Source organism: Paroedura picta, chromosome 2 (assembly GCF_049243985.1).
Source record: "Paroedura picta isolate Pp20150507F chromosome 2, Ppicta_v3.0, whole genome shotgun sequence".
Lineage (NCBI taxonomy): Eukaryota > Metazoa > Chordata > Lepidosauria > Squamata > Gekkonidae > Paroedura > Paroedura picta.
The window spans coordinates 171285126-171310277 of NC_135370.1; the positions used below are offsets into that span (position 1 = coordinate 171285126).

The 25152-nt window shown below is 49.8% G+C and overlaps 1 protein-coding gene across 12 annotated transcripts in view; it reads left to right on the top strand.

Annotated features, from left to right (window-relative positions):
* AHNAK2 (AHNAK nucleoprotein 2) overlaps positions 1 to 23136 on the top strand; it is a 106806-nt gene extending 83670 nt beyond the window's left edge. For 4 of the 12 annotated variants that reach the window (XM_077323817.1, XM_077323816.1, XM_077323815.1 and 1 more), the window contains exon 7: positions 464 to 23136. In XM_077323817.1, the coding sequence (XP_077179932.1) occupies positions 464 to 19708 (19245 nt within the window). In that variant the 3' untranslated portion in view covers positions 19709 to 23136. The remainder of the gene's footprint in view (positions 1 to 463) is intronic. The other 8 variants (XM_077323823.1, XM_077323827.1, XM_077323824.1 and 5 more) reach the window with 8 other exon arrangements.
* Positions 23137 to 25152: the final 2016 nt, after the last annotated feature.

Genomic DNA, 25152 nt, shown 5'->3' on the forward strand with positions numbered 1-25152 from the left:
GAAGTCCGCACTCCTAACCACGACACCAAACTGGCTCTCATGCAGAATATAATTAGGAAGCACAAGTGTGTACACCCCCAGCTGGGGACCCTCCCATTCCCACCCCTCCAGGCCCATCAGTGGCCATTTTGGGAGGGGTGGTAGTAGATCAAAATGGCTACATCTTGTCATATCACCTGATAAATGTCTCACAAATTTTAATATATATATAAAGTTTGACTCCCCTCCCTACAAGAACCCTTCCAGAGCCATCAAGAAACCTGATCTACAAGAAACAACCCTAGAAAAATATACAGTTTGTTTAAATTACTTTCAGGAATAGTTTTATCTCTACACAAGACAAGACACAAAAACCATACAGAAAAGAAACCAAGAAAAAAATACCTTACCAGAAAAAAAAAACTACGACTAGCAACCTGTGATGCTATATAAAATTTGATATTCCAAATTCTCTCTCTTCCAGGGAAAGGAAACACTGGAGGTCTCAGAAAAGACTATTACGGAAGAAGACAAAGCAAATTTGATTGTTAAACAGAGAGTGGGAAGGCAAAAAAGGCCAAAGAAGGACAGACTCTCTTGGCCAAAATTCCAATCAATCAGAGGTAAAAAGATTTTGGGACACAGACGATCTCGTAGCACTTCAGATGCATATGAGCATGCTATTCCAGATGTATCACCAACAAGCACTGACACTGAATTCCCACCAGAGGAAATGCAGGCTAAGGTTAAAAAAGGAAGCCAAAGGAAATTAAAATTCCCTAGCATTGGATTCAAGATGTACAGAAGTAAGCAAGAAACAGAAGAGAAGTCTAAATTGGAAGGAAAAGTACTCACAGAATACGAATACACAACTACAGGGGAACCCTCAGAAACTATCACAGTAGAAGATTCTACCACTTGGGCACAGGGTTACGAAAGACGAGAGCACGATGACACGAAAAAAGGTGGTAAAGAGACAACGTACGAACTGACTTCCCACGCAGAGAAGTGCCCAGAACTCGAACTCACTATTAAAAGACCAAAAGAAAAGAAACAAAAATCAAAAGGAACGACAAAAACGGAGTCTACAATTATAACGTCACAGGTACCACCATATACATTAGACATACAAGATTCACCAACAAAGCAACCATCATTTCCAAAGATTCGGAAAAAGAAACAAAAAGGATCTATGGAAAAAATACAAAGCAAACAGACAGGGGATGACGAGGGGAAAGAAAAGGAATGGAAAATAGATGTGGTGGGTAGGAAAACAGACTTGAAACCAGAGGCTGAACTCATACTATCGATGCCTGAAGCTCACATCAAAACAGAAAAGGTGTCAGCTCTCACGACCCCAAACCTTGAAATTCAGGTACCTTCACCTAAAATAATTGTTGATAGCAGAGAGTCAACGGTTGAGGGCGTAGACGGGAAGTTCAAAGTGCCTAAGTTCCAGATGCCAAAGTTTGGCATTTCCCTTCCCAAAGGAAAAGCTGCTGTCGAGGGGGACATCACCATGCCCTCCCTTGAGGCTGAGATCCCCGCAGCAGAACTGAAAGGTAAAGTTACCGTTCCATCAGTCGAGACAGATATCAAGGTATCTGGACCCCAGATAGAAGCCCCCAGCATGGAAGTGGGGTTCGGGGAAAGAGGCAAAATGAAAATGCCAGATGTCAAGATGCCGAGCGTCAAAATGCCCAAAATCAAGGGGGCCCAGGTGGGCGTCAGCCTGCCAAAGGTGGAGGGAGACGTGTCCCTTCCCAAGGTTGAAGCCAAACTTCCGGAAGGAGAAGTCTCCGTCCAGGTGGCCGAAGCAGAAGGCAGCATTGAGGGAGGCGGGATGAAGATACACATGCCCAAATTCAAGATGCCCAGCATGGGGTTCTCCAAACCAGAGGTCAAAGGACGCAAGGTCGACGTGGACGTCAGCGCCCCCAAGGTCGACATCAGCCTTCCATCCGCTGACGTCAGCCTAACCAAACCTGAACTGAAAAAAGAAGACATTTCTGCCGACATTAGCATCAAAGGACCTGAGGTGAAGATGCCAACGGGCCAGGCGTCCTTGGACCTCAAAGCCCCAGACTTCCAACTGGAGGCACCGTCGGCCGAGGTAGTTCTGGAGGGCCCTGAGGTGAAGCTTGAGGATGGGAAGTTCAAAATGCCTAAGTTCCAGATGCCAAAGTTTGGCAGTTCCCTTCCCAAAGGAAAAGCTGCTGTCGAGGGGGACATCACCATGCCCTCCCTTGAGGCTGAGATCCCAGCAGCAGAACTGAAAGGTAAAGTTACCGCGCCATCCGTCGAGACAGATATCAAGATATCCGGACCCCAGATAGAAGCCCCCAGCGTGGAAGTGGGGTTCGGAGAAAGAGGCAAAATGAAAATGCCAGATGTCAAGATGCCGAGCGTCAAAATGCCAAAAATCAAGGGGCCCCAGGTGGGCGTCAGCCTGCCGAAGGCGGAGGGAGACGTGTCCCTCCCCAAGGTTGAAGCCAAACTTCCGGAAGGAGAAGTCTCCGTCCAGGTGGCCGAAGCAGAAGGCGGCATTGAGGGAGGCGGGATGAAGATACACATGCCCAAATTCAAGATGCCCAGCATGGGGTTCTCCAAACAAGAGGTCAAAGGACCCAAGGTCGACGTGGACGTCAGCGCCCCCAAGGTCGACATCAGCCTTCCATCAGCTGACGTCAGCCTAACCAAACCGGAACTGAAAAAAGAAGACATTTCTGCCGACATTAGCATCAAAGGACCTGAGGTGAAGATGCCGACGGGCCAGGCGTCCTTGGACCTCAAAGCCCCAGACTTCCAACTGGAGGCACCGTCGGCCGAGGTGGTTCTGGAGGGCCCTGAGGTGAAGCTTGAGGATGTGAAGTTCAAAATGCCTAAGTTCCAGATGCCAAAGTTTGGCATTTCCCTTCCCAAAGGAAAAGCTGCTGTAGAGGGGGACATCACCATGCCCTCCCTTGAGGCTGAGATCCCCACTGCAGAACTGAAAGGTAAAGTTACCGCGCCATCCGTCGAGACAGATATCAAGATATCCGGACCCCAGATAGAAGCCCCCAGCGTGGAAGTGGGGTTCGGAGAAAGAGGCAAAATGAAAATGCCAGATGTCAAGATGCCGAGCGTCAAAATGCCCAAAATCAAGGGGCCCCAGGTGGGTGTCAGCCTGCCAAAGGTAGAGGGAGACGTGTCCCTTCCCAAGGTTGAAGCCAAACTTCCGGAAGGAGAAGTCTCCGTCCAGGTGGCCGAAGCAGAAGGCAGCATTGAGGGAGGCGGGATGAAGATACACATGCCCAAATTCAAGATGCCCAGCATGGGGTTCTCCAAACCAGAGGTCAAAGGACCCAAGGTTGACGTGGATGTCAGCGCCCCCAAGGTCGACATCAGCCTTCCATCAGCTGACGTCAGCCTAACCAAACCTGAACTGAAAAGAGAAGACATTTCTGCCGACATTAGCATCAAAGGACCTGAAGTGAAGATGCCGACGGGCCAGGCGTCCTTGGACCTCAAAGCCCCAGACTTCCAACTGGAGGCACCATCGGCCGAGGTAGTTCTGGAGGGCCCTGAGGTGAAGCTTGAGGATGGGAAGTTCAAAATGCCTAAGTTCCAGATGCCAAAGTTTGGCATTTCCCTTCCCAAAGGAAAAGCTGCTGTCGAGGGGGACATCACCATGCCCACCCTTGAGGCTGAGATCCCAGCAGCAGAACTGAAAGGTAAAGTTACCGCGCCATCCGTCGAGACAGATATCAAGATATCCGGACCCCAGATAGAAGCCCCCAGCGTGGAAGTGGGGTTCGGAGAAAGAGGCAAAATGAAAATGCCAGATGTCAAGATGCCGAGCGTCAAAATGCCCAAAATCAAGGGGCCCCAGGTGGGCATCAGCCTGCCAAAGGTGGAGGGAGACGTCTCCCTTCCCAAGGTTGAAGCCAAACTTCCGGAAGGAGAAGTCTCCGTCCAGGTGGCCGAAGCAGAAGGCGGTATTGAGGGAGGCGGGATGAAGATACACATGCCCAAATTCAAGATGCCCAGCATGGGGTTCTCCAAACCAGAGGTCAAAGGACCCAAGGTCGACGTGGACGTCAGCGCCCCCGAGGTCGACATCAGCCTTCCATCCGCTGACGTCAGCCTAACCAAACCTGAACTGAAAAGAGAAGACATTTCTGCCGACATTGGCATCAAAGGACCTGAGGTGAAGATGCCGACGGGCCAGGCGTCCTTGGACCTCAAAGCCCCAGACTTCCAACTGGAGGCACCATCGGCCGAGGTAGTTCTGGAGGGCCCTGAGGTGAAGCTTGAGGATGGGAAGTTCAAAATGCCTAAGTTCCAGATGCCAAAGTTTGGCATTTCCCTTCCCAAAGGAAAAGCTGCTGTCGAGGGGGACATCACCATGCCCTCCCTGGAGGCTGAGATCCCCACGGCAGAACTGAAAGGTAAAGTTACCGCGCCATCCGTCGAGACAGATATCAAGATATCTGGACCCCAGATAGAAGCCCCCAGCGTGGAAGTGGGGTTCGGAGAAAGAGGCAAAATGAAAATGCCAGATGTCAAGACGCCGAGCGTCAAAATGCCCAAAATCAAGGGGCCCCAGGTGGGCGTCAGCCTTCCGAAGGTGGAGGGAGACGTGTCCCTCCCCAAGGTTGAAGCCAAACTTCCGGAAGGAGAAGTCTCCGTCCAGGTGGCCGAAGCAGAAGGCAGCATTGAGGGAGGCGGGATGAAGATACACATGCCCAAATTCAAGATGCCCAGCATGGGGTTCTCCAAACCAGAGGTCAAAGGACGCAAGGTCGACGTGGACGTCAGCGCCCCCAAGGTCGACATCAGCCTTCCATCCGCTGACGTCAGCCTAACCAAACCTGAACTGAAAAAAGAAGACATTTCTGCCGACATTAGCATCAAAGGACCTGAGGTGAAGATGCCGACGGGCCAGGCGTCCTTGGACCTCAAAGCCCCAGACTTCCAACTGGAGGCACCGTCGGCCGAGGTGGTTCTGGAGGGCCCTGAGGTGAAGCTTGAGAATGTGAAGTTCAAAATGCCTAAGTTCCAGATGCCAAAGTTTGGCATTTCCCTTCCCAAAGGAAAAGCTGCTGTAGAGGGGGACATCATCATGCCCTCCCTTGAGGCTGAGATCCCCACTGCAGAACTGAAAGGTAAAGTTACCGCGCCATCCGTCGAGACAGATATCAAGATATCCGGACCCCAGATAGAAGCCCCCAGCGTGGAAGTGGGGTTCGGAGAAAGAGGCAAAATGAAAATGCCAGATGTCAAGATGCCGAGCGTCAAAATGCCCAAAATCAAGGGGCCCCAGGTGGGTGTCAGCCTGCCAAAGGTAGAGGGAGACGTGTCCCTTCCCAAGGTTGAAGCCAAACTTCCGGAAGGAGAAGTCTCCGTCCAGGTGGCCAAAGCAGAAGGCAGCATTGAGGGAGGCGGGATGAAGATACACATGCCCATATTCAAGATGCCCAGCATGGGGTTCTCCAAACCAGAGGTCAAAGGACCCAAGGTTGACGTGGACGTCAGCGCCCCCAAGGTCGACATCAGCCTTCCATCCGCTGACGTCAGCCTAACCAAACCTGAACTGAAAAGAGAAGACATTTCTGCCGACATTAGCATCAAAGGACCTGAGGTGAAGATGCCGACGGGCCAGGCGTCCTTGGACCTCAAAGCCCCAGACTTCCAACTGGAGGCACCATCGGCCGAGGTAGTTCTGGAGGGCCCTGAGGTGAAGCTTGAGGATGGGAAGTTCAAAATGCCTAAGTTCCAGATGCCAAAGTTTGGCATTTCCCTTCCCAAAGGAAAAGCTGCTGTCGAGGGGGACATCACCATGCCCTCCCTTGAGGCTGAGATCCCAGCAGCAGAACTGAAAGGTAAAGTTACCGCGCCATCCGTCGAGACAGATATCAAGATATCCGGACCCCAGATAGAAGCCCCCAGCGTGGAAGTGGGGTTGGGAGAAAGAGGCAAAATGAAAATGCCAGATGTCAAGATGCCGAGCGTCAAAATGCCCAAAATCAAGGGGCCCCAGGTGGGCGTCAGCCTGCCAAAGGTGGAGGGAGACGTGTCCCTTCCCAAGGTTGAAGCCAAACTTCCGGAAGGAGAAGTCTCCGTCCAGGTGGCCGAAGCAGAAGGCAGCATTGATGGAGGCGGGATGAAGATACACATGCCCAAATTCAAGATGCCCAGCATGGGGTTCTCCAAACCAGAGGTGAAAGGGCCCAAGGTCGACGTGGACGTCAGCGCCCCCAAGGTCGACATCAGCCTTCCATCCGCTGACGTCAGCCTAACCAAACCTGAACTGAAAAAAGAAGACATTTCTGCCGACATTAGCATCAAAGGACCTGAGGTGAAGATGCCGACAGGCCAGGCGTCCTTGGACCTCAAAGCCCCAGACTTCCAACTGGAGGCACCGTCGGCCGAGGAAGTTCTGGAGGGCCCTGAGGTGAAGCTTGAGGATGGGAAGTTCAAAATGCCTAAGTTCCAGATGCCAAAGTTTGGCGTTTCCCTTCCCAAAGGAAAAGCTGCTGTCGAGGGGGACATCACCATGCCCTCCCTGGAGGCTGAGATCCCCACAGCAGAACTGAAAGGTAAAGTTACCGCGCCATCCGTCGAGACAGATATCAAGATATCCGGACCCCAGATAGAAGCCCCCAGCGTGGAAGTGGAGGTCGGAGAAAGAGGCAAAATGAAAATGCCAGATGTCAAGATGCCGAGCGTCAAAATGCCCAAAATCAAGGGGCCCCAGGTGGGCGTCAGCCTGCCGAAGGCGGAGGGAGACGTGTCCCTCCCCAAGGTTGAAGCCAAACTTCCGGAAGGAGAAGTCTCCGTCCAGGTGGCCGAAGCAGAAGGCAGCATTGAGGGAGGCGGGATGAAGATACACATGCCCAAATTCAAGATGCCCAGCATGGGGTTCTCCAAACCAGAGGTCAAAGGACCCAAGGTTGACGTGGACGTCAGCACCCCCAAGGTCGACATCAGCCTTCCATCAGCTGACGTCAGCCTAACCAAACCTGAACTGAAAAAAGAAGACATTTCTGCCGACATTAGCATCAAAGGACCTGAGGTGAAGATGCCAACGGGCCAGGCGTCCTTGGACCTCAAAGCCCCAGACTTCCAACTGGAGGCACCATCGGCCGAGGTAGTTCTGGAGGGCCCTGAGGTGAAGCTTGAGGATGGGAAGTTCAAAATGCCTAAGTTCCAGATGCCAAAGTTTGGCATTTCCCTTCCCAAAGGAAAAGCTGCTGTCGAGGGGGACATCACCATGCCCTCCCTGGAGGCTGAGATCCCCACAGCAGAACTGAAAGGTAAAGTTACCGTGCCATCAGTCAAGACAGATATCAAGGTATCCGGACCCCAGATAGAAGCCCCCAGCGTGGAAGTGGAGGTCGGAGAAAGAGGCAAAATGAAAATGCCACATGTCAAGATGCCGAGCGTCAAAATGCCCAAAATCAAGGGGCCCCAGGTGGGCGTCAGCCTGCCAAAGGTGGAGGGAGACGTATCCCTCCCCAAGGTTGAAGCCAAACTTCCGGAAGGAGAAGTCTCCGTCCAGGTGGCCGAAGCAGAAGGCAGCATTGAGGGAGGCGGGATGAAAATACACATGCCCAAATTCAAGATGCCCAGCATGGGGTTCTCCAAACCAGAGGTCAAAGGACCCAAGGTTGACGTGGACGTCAGCGCCCCCAAGGTCGACATCAGCCTTCCATCAGCTGACGTCAGCCTAACCAAACCTGAACTGAAAAAAGAAGACATTTCTGCCGACATTAGCATCAAAGGACCTGAGGTGAAGATGCCGACAGGCCAGGCGTCCTTGGACCTCAAAGCCCCAGACTTCCAACTGGAGGCACCATCGGTCGAGGTAGTTCTGGAGGGCCCTGAGGTGAAGCTTGAGGATGGGAAGTTCAAAATGCCTAAGTTCCAGATGCCAAAGTTTGGCATTTCCCTTCCCAAAGGAAAAGCTGCTGTCGAGGGGGACATCACCATGCCCTCCCTTGAGGCTGAGATCCCCACGGCAGAACTGAAAGGTAAAGTTACCGTGCCATCAGTCGAGACAGATATCAAGGTATCCGGACCCCAGATAGAAGCCCCCAGCGTGGAAGTGGAGGTCGGAGAAAGAGGCAAAATGAAAATGCCACATGTCAAGATGCCGAGCGTCAAAATGCCCAAAATCAAGGGGCCCCAGGTGGGCGTCAGCCTGCCAAAGGTGGAGGGAGACGTGTCCCTTCCCAAGGTTGAAGCCAAACTTCCAGAAGGAGAAGTCTCCGTCCAGGTGGCCGAAGCAGAAGGCAGCATTGAGGGAGGCGGGATGAAGATACACATGCCCAAATTCAAGATGCCCAGCATGGGGTTCTCCAAACCAGAGGTCAAAGGACCTAAGGTTGACGTGGATGTCAGCGCCCCCAAGGTCGACATCAGCCTTCCATCAGCTGACGTCAGCCTAACCAAACCTGAACTGAAAAAAGAAGACATTTCTGCCGACATTAGCATCAAAGGACCTGAGGTGAAGATGCCAACGGGCCAGGCGTCCTTGGACCTCAAAGCCCCAGACTTCCAACTGGAGGCACCGTCGGCCGAGGTAGTTCTGGAGGGCCCTGAGGTGAAGCTTGAGGATGGGAAGTTCAAAATGCCTAAGTTCCAGATGCCAAAGTTTGGCATTTCCCTTCCCAAAGGAAAAGCTGCTGTCGAGGGGGACATCACCATGCCCTCCGTTGAGGCTGAGATCCCCACGGCAGAACTGAAAGGTAAAGTTACCTCGCCATCAGTCGAGACAGATATCAAGGTATCCGGACCCCAGATAGAAGCCCCCAGCGTGGAAGTGGAGTTCGGAGAAAGAGGCAAAATGAAAATGCCAGATGTCAAGATGCCGAGCGTCAAAATGCCCAAAATCAAGGGGCCCCAGGTGGGCGTCAGCCTGCCGAAGGCGGAGGGAGACGTGTCCCTCCCCAAGGCTGAAGCCAAACTTCCGGAAGGAGAAGTCTCCGTCCAGGTGGCCGAAGCAGAAGGCGGCATTGAGGGAGGCGGGATGAAGATACACATGCCCAAATTCAAGATGCCCAGCATGGGGTTCTCCAAACCAGAGGTCAAAGGACCCAAGGTCGACGTGGACGTCAGCGCCCCCAAGGTCGACATCAGCCTTCCATCCGCTGACGTCAGCCTAACCAAACCTGAACTGAAAAAAGAAGACATTTCTGCCGACATTAGCATCAAAGGACCTGAGGTGAAGATGCCGACGGGCCAGGCGTCCTTGGACCTCAAAGCCCCAGACCTCCAACTGGAGGCACCATCGGGCGAGGTAGTTCTGGAGGGCCCTGAGGTGAAGCTTGAGGATGGGAAGTTCAAAATGCCTAAGTTCCAGATGCCAAAGTTTGGCATTTCCCTTCCCAAAGGAAAAGCTGCTGTCGAGGGGGACATCACCATGCCCTCCCTTGAGGCTGAGATCCCCACGGCAGAACTGAAAGGTAAAGTTACCGCGCCATCCAGCGAGACAGATATCAAGATATCCGGACCCCAGATAGAAGCACCCAGCGTGGAAGTGGGGTTCGGAGAAAGAGGCAAAATGAAAATGCCAGATGTCAAGACGCCGAGCGTCAAAATGCCCAAAATCAAGGGGCCCCAGGTGGGCGTCAGCCTGCCAAAGGTGGAGGGAGACATGTCCCTTCCCAAGGTTGAAGCCAAACTTCCGGAAGGAGAAGTCTCCGTCCAGGTGGCCGAAGCAGAAGGCAGCATTGAGGGAGGCGGGATGAAGATACACATGCCCAAATTCAAGATGCCCAGCATGGGGTTCTCCAAACCAGAGGTGAAAGGGCCCAAGGTCGACGTGGACGTCAGCGCCCCCAAGGTCGACATCAGCCTTCCATCCGCTGACGTCAGTCTAACCAAACCTGAACTGAAAAAAGAAGACATTTCTGCCGACATTAGCATCAAAGGACCCGAGGTGAAGATGCCAACGGGCCAGGCGTCCTTGGACCTCAAAGCCCCAGACTTCCAACTGGAGGCACCGTCGGCCGAGGTAGTTCTGGAGGGCCCTGAGGTGAAGCTTGAGGATGGGAAGTTCAAAATGCCTAAGTTCCAGATGCCAAAGTTTGGCGTTTCCCTTCCCAAAGGAAAAGCTGCTGTCGAGGGGGACATCACCATGCCCTCCCTTGAGGCTGAGATCCCCACGGCAGAACTGAAAGGTAAAGTTACCGCGCCATCCGTCGAGACAGATATCAAGATATCCGGACCCCAGATAGAAGCACCCAGCGTGGAAGTGGGGTTCGGAGAAAGAGGCAAAATGAAAATGCCAGATGTCAAGACGCCGAGCGTCAAAATGCCCAAAATCAAGGGGCCCCAGGTGGGCGTCAGCCTCCCAAAGGTGGAGGGAGACATGTCCCTTCCCAAGGTTGAAGCCAAACTTCCGGAAGGAGAAGTCTCCGTCCAGGTGGCCGAAGCAGAAGGCAGCATTGAGGGAGGCGGGATGAAGATACACATGCCCAAATTCAAGATGCCCAGCATGGGGTTCTCCAAACCAGAGGTGAAAGGGCCCAAGGTCGACGTGGACGTCAGCGCCCCCAAGGTCGACATCAGCCTTCCATCCGCTGACGTCAGTCTAACCAAACCTGAACTGAAAAAAGAAGACATTTCTGCCGACATTAGCATCAAAGGACCCGAGGTGAAGATGCCAACGGGCCAGGCGTCCTTGGACCTCAAAGCCCCAGACTTCCAACTGGAGGCACCGTCGGCCGAGGTAGTTCTGGAGGGCCCTGAGGTGAAGCTTGAGGATGGGAAGTTCAAAATGCCTAAGTTCCAGATGCCAAAGTTTGGCGTTTCCCTTCCCAAAGGAAAAGCTGCTGTCGAGGGGGACATCACCATGCCCTCCCTGGAGGCTGAGATCCCCACAGCAGAACTGAAAGGTAAAGTTACCGTGCCATCAGTCGAGACAGATATCAAGGTATCCGGACCCCAGATAGAAGCCCCCAGCGTGGAAGTGGGGTTCGGAGAAAGAGGCAAAATGAAAATGCCACATGTCAAGATGCCGAGCGTCAAAATGCCCAAAATCAAGGGGCCCCAGGTGGGCGTCAGCCTGCCGAAGGTGGAGGGAGACGTATCCCTCCCCAAGGTTGAAGCCAAACTTCCGGAAGGAGAAGTCTCCGTCCAGGTGGCCGAAGCAGAAGGCAGCATTGAGGGAGGCGGGATGAAAATACACATGCCCAAATTCAAGATGCCCAGCATGGGGTTCTCCAAACCAGAGGTCAAAGGATCCAAGGTTGACGTGGACGTCAGCGCCCCCAAGGTCGACATCAGCCTTCCATCAGCTGACGTCAGCCTAACCAAACCTGAACTGAAAAAAGAAGACATTTCTGCCGACATTAGCATCAAAGGACCTGAGGTGAAGATGCCGACAGGCCAGGCGTCCTTGGACCTCAAAGCCCCAGACTTCCAACTGGAGGCACCGTCGGCCGAGGTAGTTCTGGAGGGCCCTGAGGTGAAGCTTGAGGATGGGAAGTTCAAAATGCCTAAGTTCCAGATGCCAAAGTTTGGCATTTCCCTTCCCAAAGGAAAAGCTGCTGTCGAGGGGGACATCACCATGCCCTCCGTTGAGGCTGAGATCCCCACGGCAGAACTGAAAGGTAAAGTTACCGTGCCATCAGTCGAGACAGATATCAAGGTATCCGGACCCCAGATAGAAGCCCCCAGCGTGGAAGTGGAGGTCGGAGAAAGAGGCAAAATGAAAATGCCACATGTCAAGATGCCGAGCGTCAAAATGCCCAAAATCAAGGGGCCCCAGGTGGGCGTCAGCCTGCCAAAGGCGGAGGGAGACGTGTCCCTTCCCAAGGTTGAAGCCAAACTTCCGGAAGGAGAAGTCTCCGTCCAGGTGGCCGAAGCAGAAGGCAGCATTGAGGGAGGCGGGATGAAGATACACATGCCCAAATTCAAGATGCCCAGCATGGGGTTCTCCAAACCAGAGGTCAAAGGACCTAAGGTCGACGTGGACGTCAGCGCCCCCAAGGTCGACATCAGCCTTCCATCAGCTGACGTCAGCCTAACCAAACCTGAACTGAAAAAAGAAGACATTTCTGCCGACATTAGCATCAAAGGACCCGAGGTGAAGATGCCAACGGGCCAGGCGTCCTTGGACCTCAAAGCCCCAGACTTCCAACTGGAGGCACCGTCGGCCGAGGTAGTTCTGGAGGGCCCTGAGGTGAAGCTTGAGGTTGGGAAGTTCAAAATGCCTAAGTTCCAGATGCCAAAGTTTGGCGTTTCCCTTCCCAAAGGAAAAGCTGCTGTCGAGGGGGACATCACCATGCCCTCCCTGGAGGCTGAGATCCCCACGGCAGAACTGAAAGGTAAAGTTACCGTGCCATCCGTCGAGACAGATATCAAGATATCCGGACCCCAGATAGAAGCCCCCAGCGTGGAAGTGGAGGTCGGAGAAAGAGGCAAAATGAAAATGCCAGATGTCAAGATGCCGAGTGTCAAAATGCCCAAAATCAAGGGGCCCCAGGTGGGCGTCAGCCTGCCGAAGGTGGAGGGAGACGTATCCCTCCCCAAGGTTGAAGCCAAACTTCCGGAAGGAGAAGTCTCCGTCCAGGTGGCCGAAGCAGAAGGCAGCATTGAGGGAGGCGGGATGAAGATACACATGCCCAAATTCAAGATGCCCAGCATGGGGTTCTCCAAACCAGAGGTCAAAGGACGCAAAGTCGACGTGGATGTCAGCGCCCCCAAGGTCGACATCAGCCTTCCATCCGCTGACGTCAGCCTAACCAAACCTGAACTGAAAAAAGAAGACATTTCTGCCGACATTAGCATCAAAGGACCTGAGGTGAAGATGCCGACGGGCCAGGCGTCCTTGGACCTCAAAGCCCCAGACTTCCAACTGGAGGCACCATCGGCCGAGGTAGTTCTGGAGGGCCCTGAGGTGAAGCTTGAGGATGGGAAGTTCAAAATGCCTAAGTTCCAGATGCCAAAGTTTGGCATTTCCCTTCCCAAAGAAAAAGCTGCTGTCGAGGGGGACATCACCATGCCCTCCCTTCAGGCTGAGATCCCCACAGCAGAACTGAAAGGTAAAGTTACCGCGCCATCCGTCGAGACAGATATCAAGATATCCGGACCCCAGATAGAAGCACCCAGCGTGGAAGTGGGGTTCGGAGAAAGAGGCAAAATGAAAATGCCAGATGTCAAGATGCCGAGCGTCAAAATGCCCAAAATCAAGGGCCCCCAGGTGGGCGTCAGCCTGCCGAAGGTGGAGGGAGACGTGTCCCTCCCCAAGGTTGAAGCCAAACTTCCAGAAGGAGAAGTCTCCGTCCAGGTGGCCGAAGCAGAAGGCAGCATTGAGGGAGGCGGGATGAAGATACACATGCCCAAATTCAAGATGCCCAGCATGGGGTTCTCCAAACCAGAGGTCAAAGGACGCAAGGTCGACGTGGACGTCAGCGCCCCCAAGGTCGACATCAGCCTTCCATCCGCTGACGTCAGCCTAACCAAACCTGAACTGAAAAAAGAAGACATTTCTGCCGACATTAGCATCAAAGGACCTGAGGTGAAGATGCCGACGGGCCAGGCGTGCTTGGACCTCAAAGCCCCAGACTTCCAACTGGAGGCACCATCGGCCGAGGTAGTTCTGGAGGGCCCCGAGGCAAAGCTTGAGGGCATAGATGGGAAGGTCAAAAAGCCTAGGTTCCAGATGCCAAAGTTTGGCATTTCAATTCCCAAGGGCAAGGCTGCTGTTGAGGGGGACATCACCACGCCCTCCCTAGAGGCTGAGATCCCCACAGCAGAACTGAAAGGTAAAGGGACCACGCCATCCGTCGAGACAGACATCAAAATATCTGGACCCCAGATAGAATTCCCCAGCGTAGAAGTGGAGGTAGGAGAAAGGGGCAAAATGAAAATGCCAGAGGTCAAGATACCAAGCGTCAAAATGCCCAAAATCAAGGGGCCCCAGGTGGGCGCGAGCCTGTCAAAGGTGGAGGGAGATGTTTCCCTTCCCGAAGTTGAAGCCAAACTTCCGGAACAAGAAGTCTCCGTCCATTTGGCCGAAGCAGAAGGCAGCATTGTGGGAGGTGGGATGAAGATACACATGCCCAAATTCAAGATGCCCAGCATGGGGTTCTCCAAAGCAGAGGTCAAAGGTCCCAAAGTCGATGTGGACATCAGCGCCCCCAAGGTCGACATCATGCTTCCATCTGCTGACATCAGCCTCTCCAAACCTGAACTTAAAACCGGAGAAATTTCCGCTATCAGCGTCAACGCACCTGAGGTAAAGATGCCAACAGGCCAGGCCTCCTTCGATCTCAAAGCCCCAGACCTCCATCTGGAGGCACCATTAGCTGAGGTAGAAGTTGGAGAGGCAAAACTTGAGGGCATGGACCGGAAGTTCAAAATGCCTAAGTTCCAGATGCCAAAGTTTGGCATTTCTCTTCCCAAAGGAAAAACCACTGTTCAGGTGGATACCACTGTACCGTCCATAGAGGCGCAGATCTCGAAAAGCCAACTGAAAGGACAAGTGGTAGCACCATCCATAGATACGGACATCAATGTTTCTGGACCCCAGGCTATTTTACCTTCCTTAGATCCTCATTTCCCCAAAGTTGATGTCCTAAGCAAAGTGGTCACGCCATCCCTTGAGACTGACATTACAGTATCCAGACCCCAGACTGAGGTTCCGACCATAGAAATGGCGGCCGGTGAGACAGTGCCTGAGATGAGCGCTGAAGTTCTTTCTGGTGACGGTACTTTCAGTGCTGCAGAGATAAGTGTCGACGGGTCAAAGGGGAAGATGAAGATGCCAAAGTTTCACCTCCCGAAGTTCGGGTTATCACGTACTAAAGATGTAATCATAGAAAGCAAGGTCAGTACATCCAAAGCTGACGTCGACATACCCGGCATAGAGACTGATGTGCAAATCTTGGATATCCGGACAATTGAAACCCCTGAAATAGAATTGGGTGTTTCAGGCCTACGAATGCATAGTTCACCAGAAAAAGTTCTCCAGCAACCAAAAACTGACATTCAGATATCAGGTATTGACGTTGGCCTTCCCTCTGTCGACGTTTCCGTTCCCGAAGCAGAAGGTACCATCCCGGGTGCTGATGTAGATATCAAAGGTCTAACCATGGAAGCCAGTGAAAAGGACACAGTCGAAAAAGAAAGCAAGTTCAAGATGCCAAAATTCAAATTGCCGTCCTTTAACTGGTCTCCGAAAAAAGAAGCAAGCGTTACCGGTCATGTTGATGCCTCTTTGGAGGACCCCTCGTTAACCGTTTCGGCAAGCGAAGGAGAACCTGAGTTAACCCTCACCATTGAAGGGATTGAGGGCGAGGCGGTTGAAGTGGATAGTCATGCTTCTGTTGACCTAGACAGTGAGAGAAGTAAAATTCGGCGGCCACAATTCAGCATGCCAAAATTATCCCTTCCGAAAATGAAGGCTCATAAAGGTGAGATGACTGTGCCGCCGCTGGAAACCAACATTAGAGCGTTGGAGAAAGGAGATCAAGGAGAAAGATCCCTGCAGATCTCAGAGAAAGAAATCTCGGGAGAAGATGCTAAGAAAAGCATTAAAATGCCCAAAGTTAAACTCCCAAGCCTGGAGCTTTCCAAACCCGATATTAAAGCTCCAAAGCTGGAAGCGGAGGTCTGCTTGCCTCAGACTGATGTCCAGCTCCCTGCAGCTGATATCAGACTGTCAAAACCAGAAATGCATCTGGGGGACATGGGTGCCGATGTGAGTGTAGCAGCTTCCGAAATTAAGGGTTCCGTGGCAGGGGAACTGAAAGGCCTGAAAGTGAAAACGGAAGGACAGCCTGCTGAATTCTCCATCGATGGGGCTGAGATTAAAATTGAAGGTGTGGAAGGAAAGGTGAAAAAGCCCAAATTCCAAATGCCCAAGTTTGGGATTTCATTTTCGAAAGGAAAAGGTCCTGACGCTGAGGTTACTTTGCCATCAATGGAGGCAGACGTTCCCCAGCTGAAACCGACAACAGATATTGCTGATATTGCTGTAGAAGCAGCCACGTTTGAAACGGATTATGCTGTAACTGGTGGAGAAACTATCGTAGTGGGTGAAAAAAGAAGAATTTCTCCAGTTCCTAAAGGTGTCACGAAGACTCCCGCACTTGACGTGAAGCTCCCATCAGCCGGGATTTCTATGCCACCTTCAGAAAAAGACATCCAAGGTTTAGAAGCCATAGCTAAGGGGGACAAACCGGAAGGAGATTTGGAGACAGACGAGAAAGAAGGACACTTCAAAATGCCAAAGTTCAAGTTGCCATCATTTAGCTGGTCCCCTAAAAAAGAAGCAAGTCTTAAAACGGACATAAAAGAACCTTCGGAAGAACCTCAGGCGACGTTGCCAGAGGACACGGACGCAGAGTTAACAGTCGTTCTAGCAGAAGATCAAAGGGTCCAGGTGGACCTCGATGCTGAGATGTCTTCCAAAAAAGGCCAGGTGAAAAGGTCTCATTTTGCCATGCCCAAAATCTCTCTCTCTAAACCCAAGTTACCGAAATCACAGGTCAGCCTGTCGAAAGACACAACTGAGGAAAGAGAAGGAGAAGCGGTCCGAATACCTGATATCGAAAGTAGTTTAACCACCGGAGAAGAAGGGACGGAAATAAGCATTAAAATCCCAAAAGGCATTTCAAAAGCAGAGATCAAAACTCCCCAAATAGATATTGACACGACAACACTTACAACTGATATCAAAGCTCCTGCTACAGGCCATCCATCTGAGCTAAAGAGTTTGGAGGTAGGATTTGAAGAAATCCCCGGTGAAACTTGTATAGATAGTGCTGGTCGGAAAAGCGATGGCTTAGAATTTCGGCTGCCAAAGCTCCAGATGCCAAAGTTTGGAATCTCTGCTCCTGAAGACGAAGTGCCTAAAAGTGAGATTGCCCTTCCAGTTTCGACGGTGGACGTTTCCAAAACAGAAACAACAGTGAGACTTGATGGGGATGCTCCGGTCCTGGAAGTTCAAGCTGATACTGCTGGTGTGAAAGCTGAAGCGCCACAGATGGCCGCTTCTGAGTCCAAGGCCTCTGACACGTCTGCCCATAGCCTTAGTGAGAAGGATGTAGATGGACAAGGAGAACATGAAATTCAGACGGAGGGATCCCAGGGCTGGTTTAAAATGCCGAAGTTCAGGATGCCTTCGTTCGGCCGGTCGTCTTTGAAGGGGAAAAAAGGCGATTCGGACGTGCACGTTGAAATAGAGACGGCTGAAACCGTGGCACAGTCTGGCCACGTGGAGATTGAGCCATCTGGGAAGGATGGTTTCCAAGGCAAAATAACAATTCCAGAAGGTGGCATCTCAGTGCAGAAAGAAGGGGGCTCCGATTTTGGCCTGTCAGCAGGCAAAGGAAGCCTTCTGCAACCATCAGGAAAAGTAGATATTAAATTAAGTGCGGAGGGAGGTAAAACCTACGCTGAGGCAGTTAAACGTGGTGCTGAAGAGCTACGGAAGCCTCCTTTCTCAGGCCCTAGAGATGAGCTCCGTAGTTCAGAAATAAGCGCACCTCAAGTAGACACAACTCTTCCTAAATGTGATGTGGCACTTCAACACAAACCCCAGCCTGGCGACACTCCCTCTGTGGTGTCTTCCATCGAAACCAAAGGCTTAGACCTGGGAGGTGATGCTGCAGCATACATTGAGGTGACTGTGGAGGGAACAGAAAGGAGAATTGACGCGGCTGGTCCAAAAGAAGAGGTCGCCGTACAAAGCCAAGATGCAGGAGTGAAAACCGAGAAGACGTCGAGCCAAACAAAATCACCGAAAAAGGACAGCCAAGAAAAAGAGAGCCTGTTCAAAATGCCAAAGTTCGGCATGCCTTCATTTGGATGGTCTTCCTCAAAGGCCGCTGGCCACATTGCTGAAGGTATACCTAACCCAGAAGAGACGGAGGCTGGCCTGCCAGAAATTAAACTGGACACGTCGATCACTGAGGAAGACTTTGAAATAATTGAGCTGCCGGTTGAAGGTTTCGAAAAGGACGTGTCTGCAGAAGTCGAGGCGAAAGCCGAAGAAAGAGACCGATCAAGTAAAACAAAAGGATCCAAATTCAAGATGCCAAAGTTTGGCAGTTTGCGTTCCAAATCACGGGGCTCGGAAGTTCACGCTGAACTTGATCCACCAAAAGCGGAAGCTGAGGCGTCGCTAGCTAAAACGGAAGGCACGGCATCGGAAATCCAGATTCAAAAGGAAGAAGGGTGTGTTGACCTAAAAAGTACAAAACTAGAGACTGCGGACAAGGAATCTGAAGATTCAGAGCTAAGTTTCCATATTCCAAAATTTAAAATGCCCAAATTCACACACAGTACACCCATCGCTGAAGGACAAGTTTTGACTTTAGAAGAAACAATGGATGGGGAAAGTACAGACCTTGATGGTGTAGCTCTGCTGGAATCCAGAGCTAAACTCCTCGAAGAGAAAGAAGACCAGGCAGGTTATGATATCCAGAAATCAAAAGTCAAGATTACAACATTGTCTGAACCCGCTATTCAGAAAACAAAGGTGGAGAGCAAAATGCTATCTTCTAAAGAGTCCATGTTTGCAGAGACAGCAGTACGTATCCAGCGGCCAATGGAATTTAGCAGTGGTTTCCCTAAAGAGCAGATAGACACTATGGGTAGTACTATCCATAAGTCAATAGCTAAAATTACAACACTGACTGAACCGGACATTCAGACAACACACCTTGAGATCAAACACCCATCTGCAGATTCCTTCACTCCAGATGCATCAGTGCATGCTCAGGAACCTCGTGGCAAGATCAGGGAAACAAAGATAGTAAGTACATCCACATCCATTCTTGGTCACAGCGATGGTCAACGTCAGGAGACATTCTCCACTCAGATAGTGAGAGAATCTGAGATTCCTCCTTCAGAAATCAAAACTGCCACCTTTGGTTTTTCTCTGCTTAAACTGAAGATGCAGGAACCACATCTGAGCGTCAGCGTTCCAGTCAAATGTTCTTCTACAGAAGATGTGAATGAAACATTTGAGAGTAAAGATCTCCAGCCGGAAGCGTCAGGAATCGCAATACAGAGGACTGACACTCTCGGATTTAAAGTATCCGTCAAGGGCCCAGGTATAGCTGGTGATTCCACTGAAGGAGCATCTTCTATCACAACTGCCACGAAACTGAAACCATTTGCTGTTGAAGTACAGTCTTCAAGTGAATTTGCAGACAGTTATGCCGAGAAGCCACCAACAGAGATTTCTGTTTCTGCCGTGTCCCAGGAGCAAGAAGAAACAGAACCTTCCGAACCTGCAGAAGAGTCCACAGAACAAAAAGAAAAATCTGACAGTGGGAGTTCTTCAGGCAGGTTTAAATTCTGGTTTCCAAGTATCGGGTTTTCTTCCTCCGTCGATGCCCCGCCTGCAGATTCCAAAGCTGAAGACCCAACGTCCTTTCTAGAAGATGTGCCACCCAAAGAGCCATCTGCAACAGACAGTGACTCTGCTAAGCAGACGGGATGGTTCAGGTTTCCCAAGTTAGGTTTTTCATCTCCGAGTAAGAAAATCAAGGAAGGCGACAAGGAAGAAGAGATCGACCCAAAAGAGAGGGAAGAAAGTCCCACCGAAAAATCAGAACTGTTTTTTGATGCCCAAGAAAGTTTGCCACCAAAAGAGACGGGTGCAGAGACAGAAGAGATCTCAGGGGCCGCAGCCATTGTTTCGTCGTCAGCAAGAACCGAACTGATATTGCTGGAGAAAGAGAAAGCTACATCTCAAAGCGTTCCTGAAGAGCCGTCAAAATGAGTGTGATGCACATTCAGTCGCACACAGGAAGATAATGAAGATGGAACAACCTGCTCCAAAATGTCATCGTCTTTCCAGTAAAAAAAATAAAGGAATATTATGCTACTGTCGCTTTTTCAAGGTCATGACATTCCCAGCATGGGATATGTATGTAAACAGCCAAACTACTGATGGAAGGTTGGCGGTGTTTCGAACGAAGCCAACAGATACCTTTTCTGCTACTGGGCTCAAAAAGGCTCTTTTTTTCCCAGCCAGTTTACTGGAACAATGACAGGGCAAGACCGTAAACATGAGTATTTGAGAAAACACCGCAAATTATTTTGTTCTCGATTCTTTGCAGAAACTAGTAGGACGCTAACGCTGGGAGAAATTTTTTTTAAAAAAAAATATTTCTTTTTTAGATTTTATTTTTTTAACCGTATTTCTGCTGCTATCTTATGAAAAATATATATTTTTCCATTCTCTTAGAGAGCAATAGGTTCATTCCGGGGATCATTTTAAAATGACATAGACCAAACATAAACATAATAATGAGATATTACAGTGCTTGTTATAATCAGAATCATAGAGTTGGAAGGGACCGCGGGGTCATCTAGTTCAACAACCTGCACAATGCAGGAACTCACAAATATCTGTCCAACCATGGTGACCCCAATTTCATGCCCAAGTGATCTCCCCCTACCCCCCAAAAAAATTTCCAGAATCTAGCCTAGCTTGGAATTAGATTCCTGATCCCAAAACGATGATCAGCAATTCCCTGGGTATGCAAAAAAGGGCCACAACCTATCCCTTCCGGCCCAGCCACTCACAATCTGCCTATGTTCATAAAATCAGCATTTCTGTCAGAAATTATTCTTTTCCTATTTGGAAGTAGGGTAACATTTCGCCTCTTTTTAAAAGCTTGGCCTCTATGTCAGGGAAATATACACACACACATACGCATATATTTACAGATTTTCAGCATTATCAGTTGTCTACAGCTCAGCTAAACAGAAATATTAAGAACAACACCAAAGCAATTTGTATCTCAGAATTAAACATTTGCACCTATGTATGGTTTCCTGCAACAGTTGTATTGTAATGACGTTCTTATTGGTGGTGTGCTGGCATAACTGTGAATATAACCCAGCCGGGTCACTTCAATTCCAGAGAACAATATCTGACGTCTACTTCAGACATTCCTTTTTCTCATCAACGGCCCTAACCACCCATATTTTGAGAGTTGTGTCCATGTGACTTTTAGAGAGCGTTGGGTATGTGAGTTCGTATCAGCATCTTCTGCCTCAGTGTACCTGGTAACCGTATGAAAGCTCTTACCTGCTGTCTGACTGTTCCACACAGTGGTACGTTGTGCTTGTGCGTCTACTGTATCGTGTAGGAACCTGGCGTTCATAATGCTATGGCGAATTTGTTTCCTTTACAGGGGAGCATCAAAACAGTAAATCCACATAGCCAACTGGCCACTGGCTGGAAGCAGATGCAAGAAGGTTTTTCCTTTTTGGCTAGTAGCCCCAGGTGTTTTTCTACTCAGGCTCCCTGGTATGGAGTAAATATAGGATCGGTTACTTTAGTTGTCCATTTGCTTTCATGCCATGAAATGTCTTTTACCTCTTCCCCACTTCCTCAGATTCTAATCAGGTGCAAAAAAACCCCCAAAAACCATGAAAGTCATTCTGCTTAGAACATCACCTCATTGTTGTGGTAACTCATGCTGCAGTGGTCAAAGGCCCATCTAGTCCCAGCATCCCGTACAGTAGACAATGAGATGCCCCCTGGGAGTCAGGAATAGAGCAGGAGTTGCCAAACTGTGGCTCTTCAGATGTCCATAAACTACAATTCCCATGAGCCCCTGTCAGCAGCAGTTCGGCCACCCCTGGCATAGAGACTGCCTCCCCCTATCATTGCCCCCCCATACATATATTTTGAGGGATGCTTCTATAAACCTAAAAGTACTCTTTTTTGATCATCATGGTGAGTAGCCACAGATGGACTTTATCCTCCAAGGGTCTGAAGGCATTTAAGCGGATGGCCATCCTTCCTGTGGCAGGAAGTGAATTACTCTTTGAGCTAACAGGTGCTTCCTTCTCTCTGTCTGCCGCCTTACCAGTTCATTGAGTGCTTTCTGCCCACTTTCTCTGTTCTTGGCCTAATTCTGAAATCTTTCCCCACCACCACCACTCCTTTTAGTCGTCTCTTCTCCAAATTAAAAAGCTCCAAACTCCTCAGCCTTTTCTTGTAAGAAAGGTGGTCCCTTAATTGTTTTCATTGCCCTTTTTCTGCGTCTTTTTCAACCGTCCAATACCCTTTTTGAGATGGGAATCAGAACCGCTCCAGTGGCCTTCTAAATGTGACCACACCACAGACTCATACAAGCGTGGTCCAATTCTGGCTCCTCTGTTTTCAGGCCCTTCTCTAAACATCTATAGCACAGAATTTGCCCCTTTTTCCGGATACTCAGTAAGTACGCTTTTTAATCCAGATGTACGTACCGCAGCAGATAAGTTACCTCTCGTCAGTGTTCATCCTTAATCGCTCCAAAGAACCGTTTCCCACATGGTAATGTAACCCAATGTACATGAAGCAGAAGAATACCACTGCTGGATCAAACCAGTGATCCAGCTAGTCCAGCATTCCGTCTCACAAAGTTACTCTGGAGGGCCAGCTAGCGGCACAGAGATGGAGGCGTTCCCCTCACGTTGCCCCCTCATATTACACATTCTCCCTCTGAAGGTGCAGGTTCCATTTCTCACCATGATCAATCCGTCTCCCATTAATCTGCTTCCCTTTTAAAGCCATCTGTGCCTGTGCCCGTCACTACAGCCTCTGGCTGTGAATTCCACATTTCAATCATTCCTTTTCCTTTCACCCGCCCTGAATCTACTGCCCATCAGCTCTGTTGGTTGAGCCCATTTCTATAAGTGGTACACTGTATTTTCCACAATCTAAAGTAACACCCTAGTCTTCAGGAGTTGCACCAGGCAGATTAAATTCCATTTTTTTGCCAAAAAGGCATCCGTACTACGAAACTGGCAAGAAACACATCAAACCATCCCAAAGGACCAATAATTGGCACGGCTCTTTGATAAAAAGAAACCTCTGAATCAAACGTCAGTATTCAAACACGGACCCCATTGAATTCATTGGGGCCTGAAGTTAAATGGAACTGGATCATAGACTGGTAGCTTCAAAACTGAGAATAATACATGGGAGTAAGGACTTTCAAATATGTTCAGGGTGGAACGTATCCAAGCAGCGTTAAGACTCTTCTAGAGAGAGAAGTTGTAAATAGTTATTTGGCTTTCGGAGTATACGATTGCTTCTTACAAATATGCAGCCAACCAGAGGGTACTTTGGATTACTGTGCAGCAAGAATGTTGAAAGTATTTCTGGTTATGTTCCTGGTATGGAAATAAATGCAATACTACTCATGTTGTGATCGTTGTTCCTGGTCTAATGAAATACAAAACAAGCGAATGGATTTTTTTTTTTCTGTCTGGGAAGTCTGAATTATACCTTTGGTCCTTAGGAGAAGGATTCCCCAGTGGGTTCACTAAGAAAAAAGAATTTATTCTATTTATTTATCCTTTAATTTATATCCCACCTTTAACTGACTAAGTCGTCTCAAGGCAGCTTACAACAATAAAAACAATATACCCCATGAAATTATAAAATATTAAAAATGACAATTACATGCAACAATGTTGTTGTCGTTGTTAGGTGCGAAGTCGTGTCCGACCCATCGCAACCCCATGGACAATGATCCTCCAGGCCTTCCTGTCCTCTACCATTCCCCAGAGTCCACATTCAACAATATTGTCATATACATCCCCAGATGGCAGTAAAAACCAGTGGTTACCCTCTATTGGATGAATGTCCAGAAGTGTTTGAATGGGGGGTTTAATAGGGTATTTAAACTCGAACTGTTATAACCCACCATGAGCCAGTTATGAGAGTGATGGGTAATAAGTCGAATGAATGAATGAATGAATGAATGAACGAACGAACGAACGAACGAACGAACGAACGAACGAACGAACGAACGAATGATATTCTGGTAAGTTGTTACAAACTTCTAGTAACTCTAACTGATCTAAAAAACACTAGTTAAGATCAGATCTACTGTGCCAGATGTGCAGGGCTGAGAACTCTGTGTTCATTTCTAGGGAGAGGGCTGGAATATAATCCTTTGTGGATTCAGACTCCTATTACGAAAATTCTCCCGACCTCCCATGAGCACGGCCACAAAACAGATGTAAACTTTTTTCTTGGGCTGTTTACTTCATTTGTGGTTGGCTTTTCTTGCAGAGACTAGAGGCAAGTTACAAACAAATTACAAACCAAGGATATCCTAGAGGGGCTTCACCCTTGTTGCCCTTGCCCAAGGAAACCCTGTTCCAGGCGTCGCCGGTTAGTCTGCGGCCACAAAACTAAATGGGAATCTTGTGAAAGCTCAAAGCAGCCTTTTTCAACCTTTTGACTCTGGAGGAACCCCTGAAGTATTTTTCAGGCTTCGTGGAACCAAGGAAGGGGTGACAGTGGTGGGTGTGGAAGGAAGACGCGGCAGCCAGCCAATGAATTGGCCAATCATTTACCGTTTCCATTCCGGAGAAAGAGACTAGGGCCTAGTCTGCACACAATAGATAATGCACTTTCAATGCACTTTTGAAGTAGATTTTCATGTTCCGCCTGCAGAGCAACAGGGGAAGGAGGCTCTGGTGACATCTAGTGGTGTCAGCAGCCATCCTAACTTCTTGGAAAGACCGCAGAACCCCTGAGGAGTTCTCATGGAGCCCCAGGGTTCACCAGAACCCTGGTTGGGAATCCGTGGCTTAAAGACATGCAAGATTTGATGCTGAAATAGGATGTTAGTCTTTAAGGTGTCACAAGGCTGCTGCTTTTTTCTGTGGACCGAGTGAAAAGAGGACACTTCGTGGCCCTTTGATTCTGTTTTTTTTTTTCCAACTTCATGCCACATGATTGCCTAGGGAGACCGCACCACATGCATTTGATTCAATGGACAACAGATCACAAAGGGTAGCAGCAGAATAAAACCTCAATAGTCTTCCAAGTGCCACCAGATGGCTGTTTGTTTTTATAAACCTAGAGCGTAGTGCTAACATTGGCTTTTTGAATGCATCGATGGCAAATTAACGTAGAAGGAGGAGATGCCTGTTTTTCACTACCTGAAGGAGCCCCAAAGCAGTTCACAAACACCTTTCCCTTCCTCTACCCATACCTATACTCTACCTCTACCCTCCCTGAATCTTTGGGGAGGGCGGTATATAAATATAATTAATAAATAACAGACACCCTGAGAGGTAGATGGGGCTGAGAGAGCTCTAAGAGAACAGCTCTAAGAGAACCCATTCTCCTCTGAACCCTCTCAATATTTAAGGCATCGGTGCTAACTTTCCACTAGGGTTGCCAGCACTGGCATTTGGTGT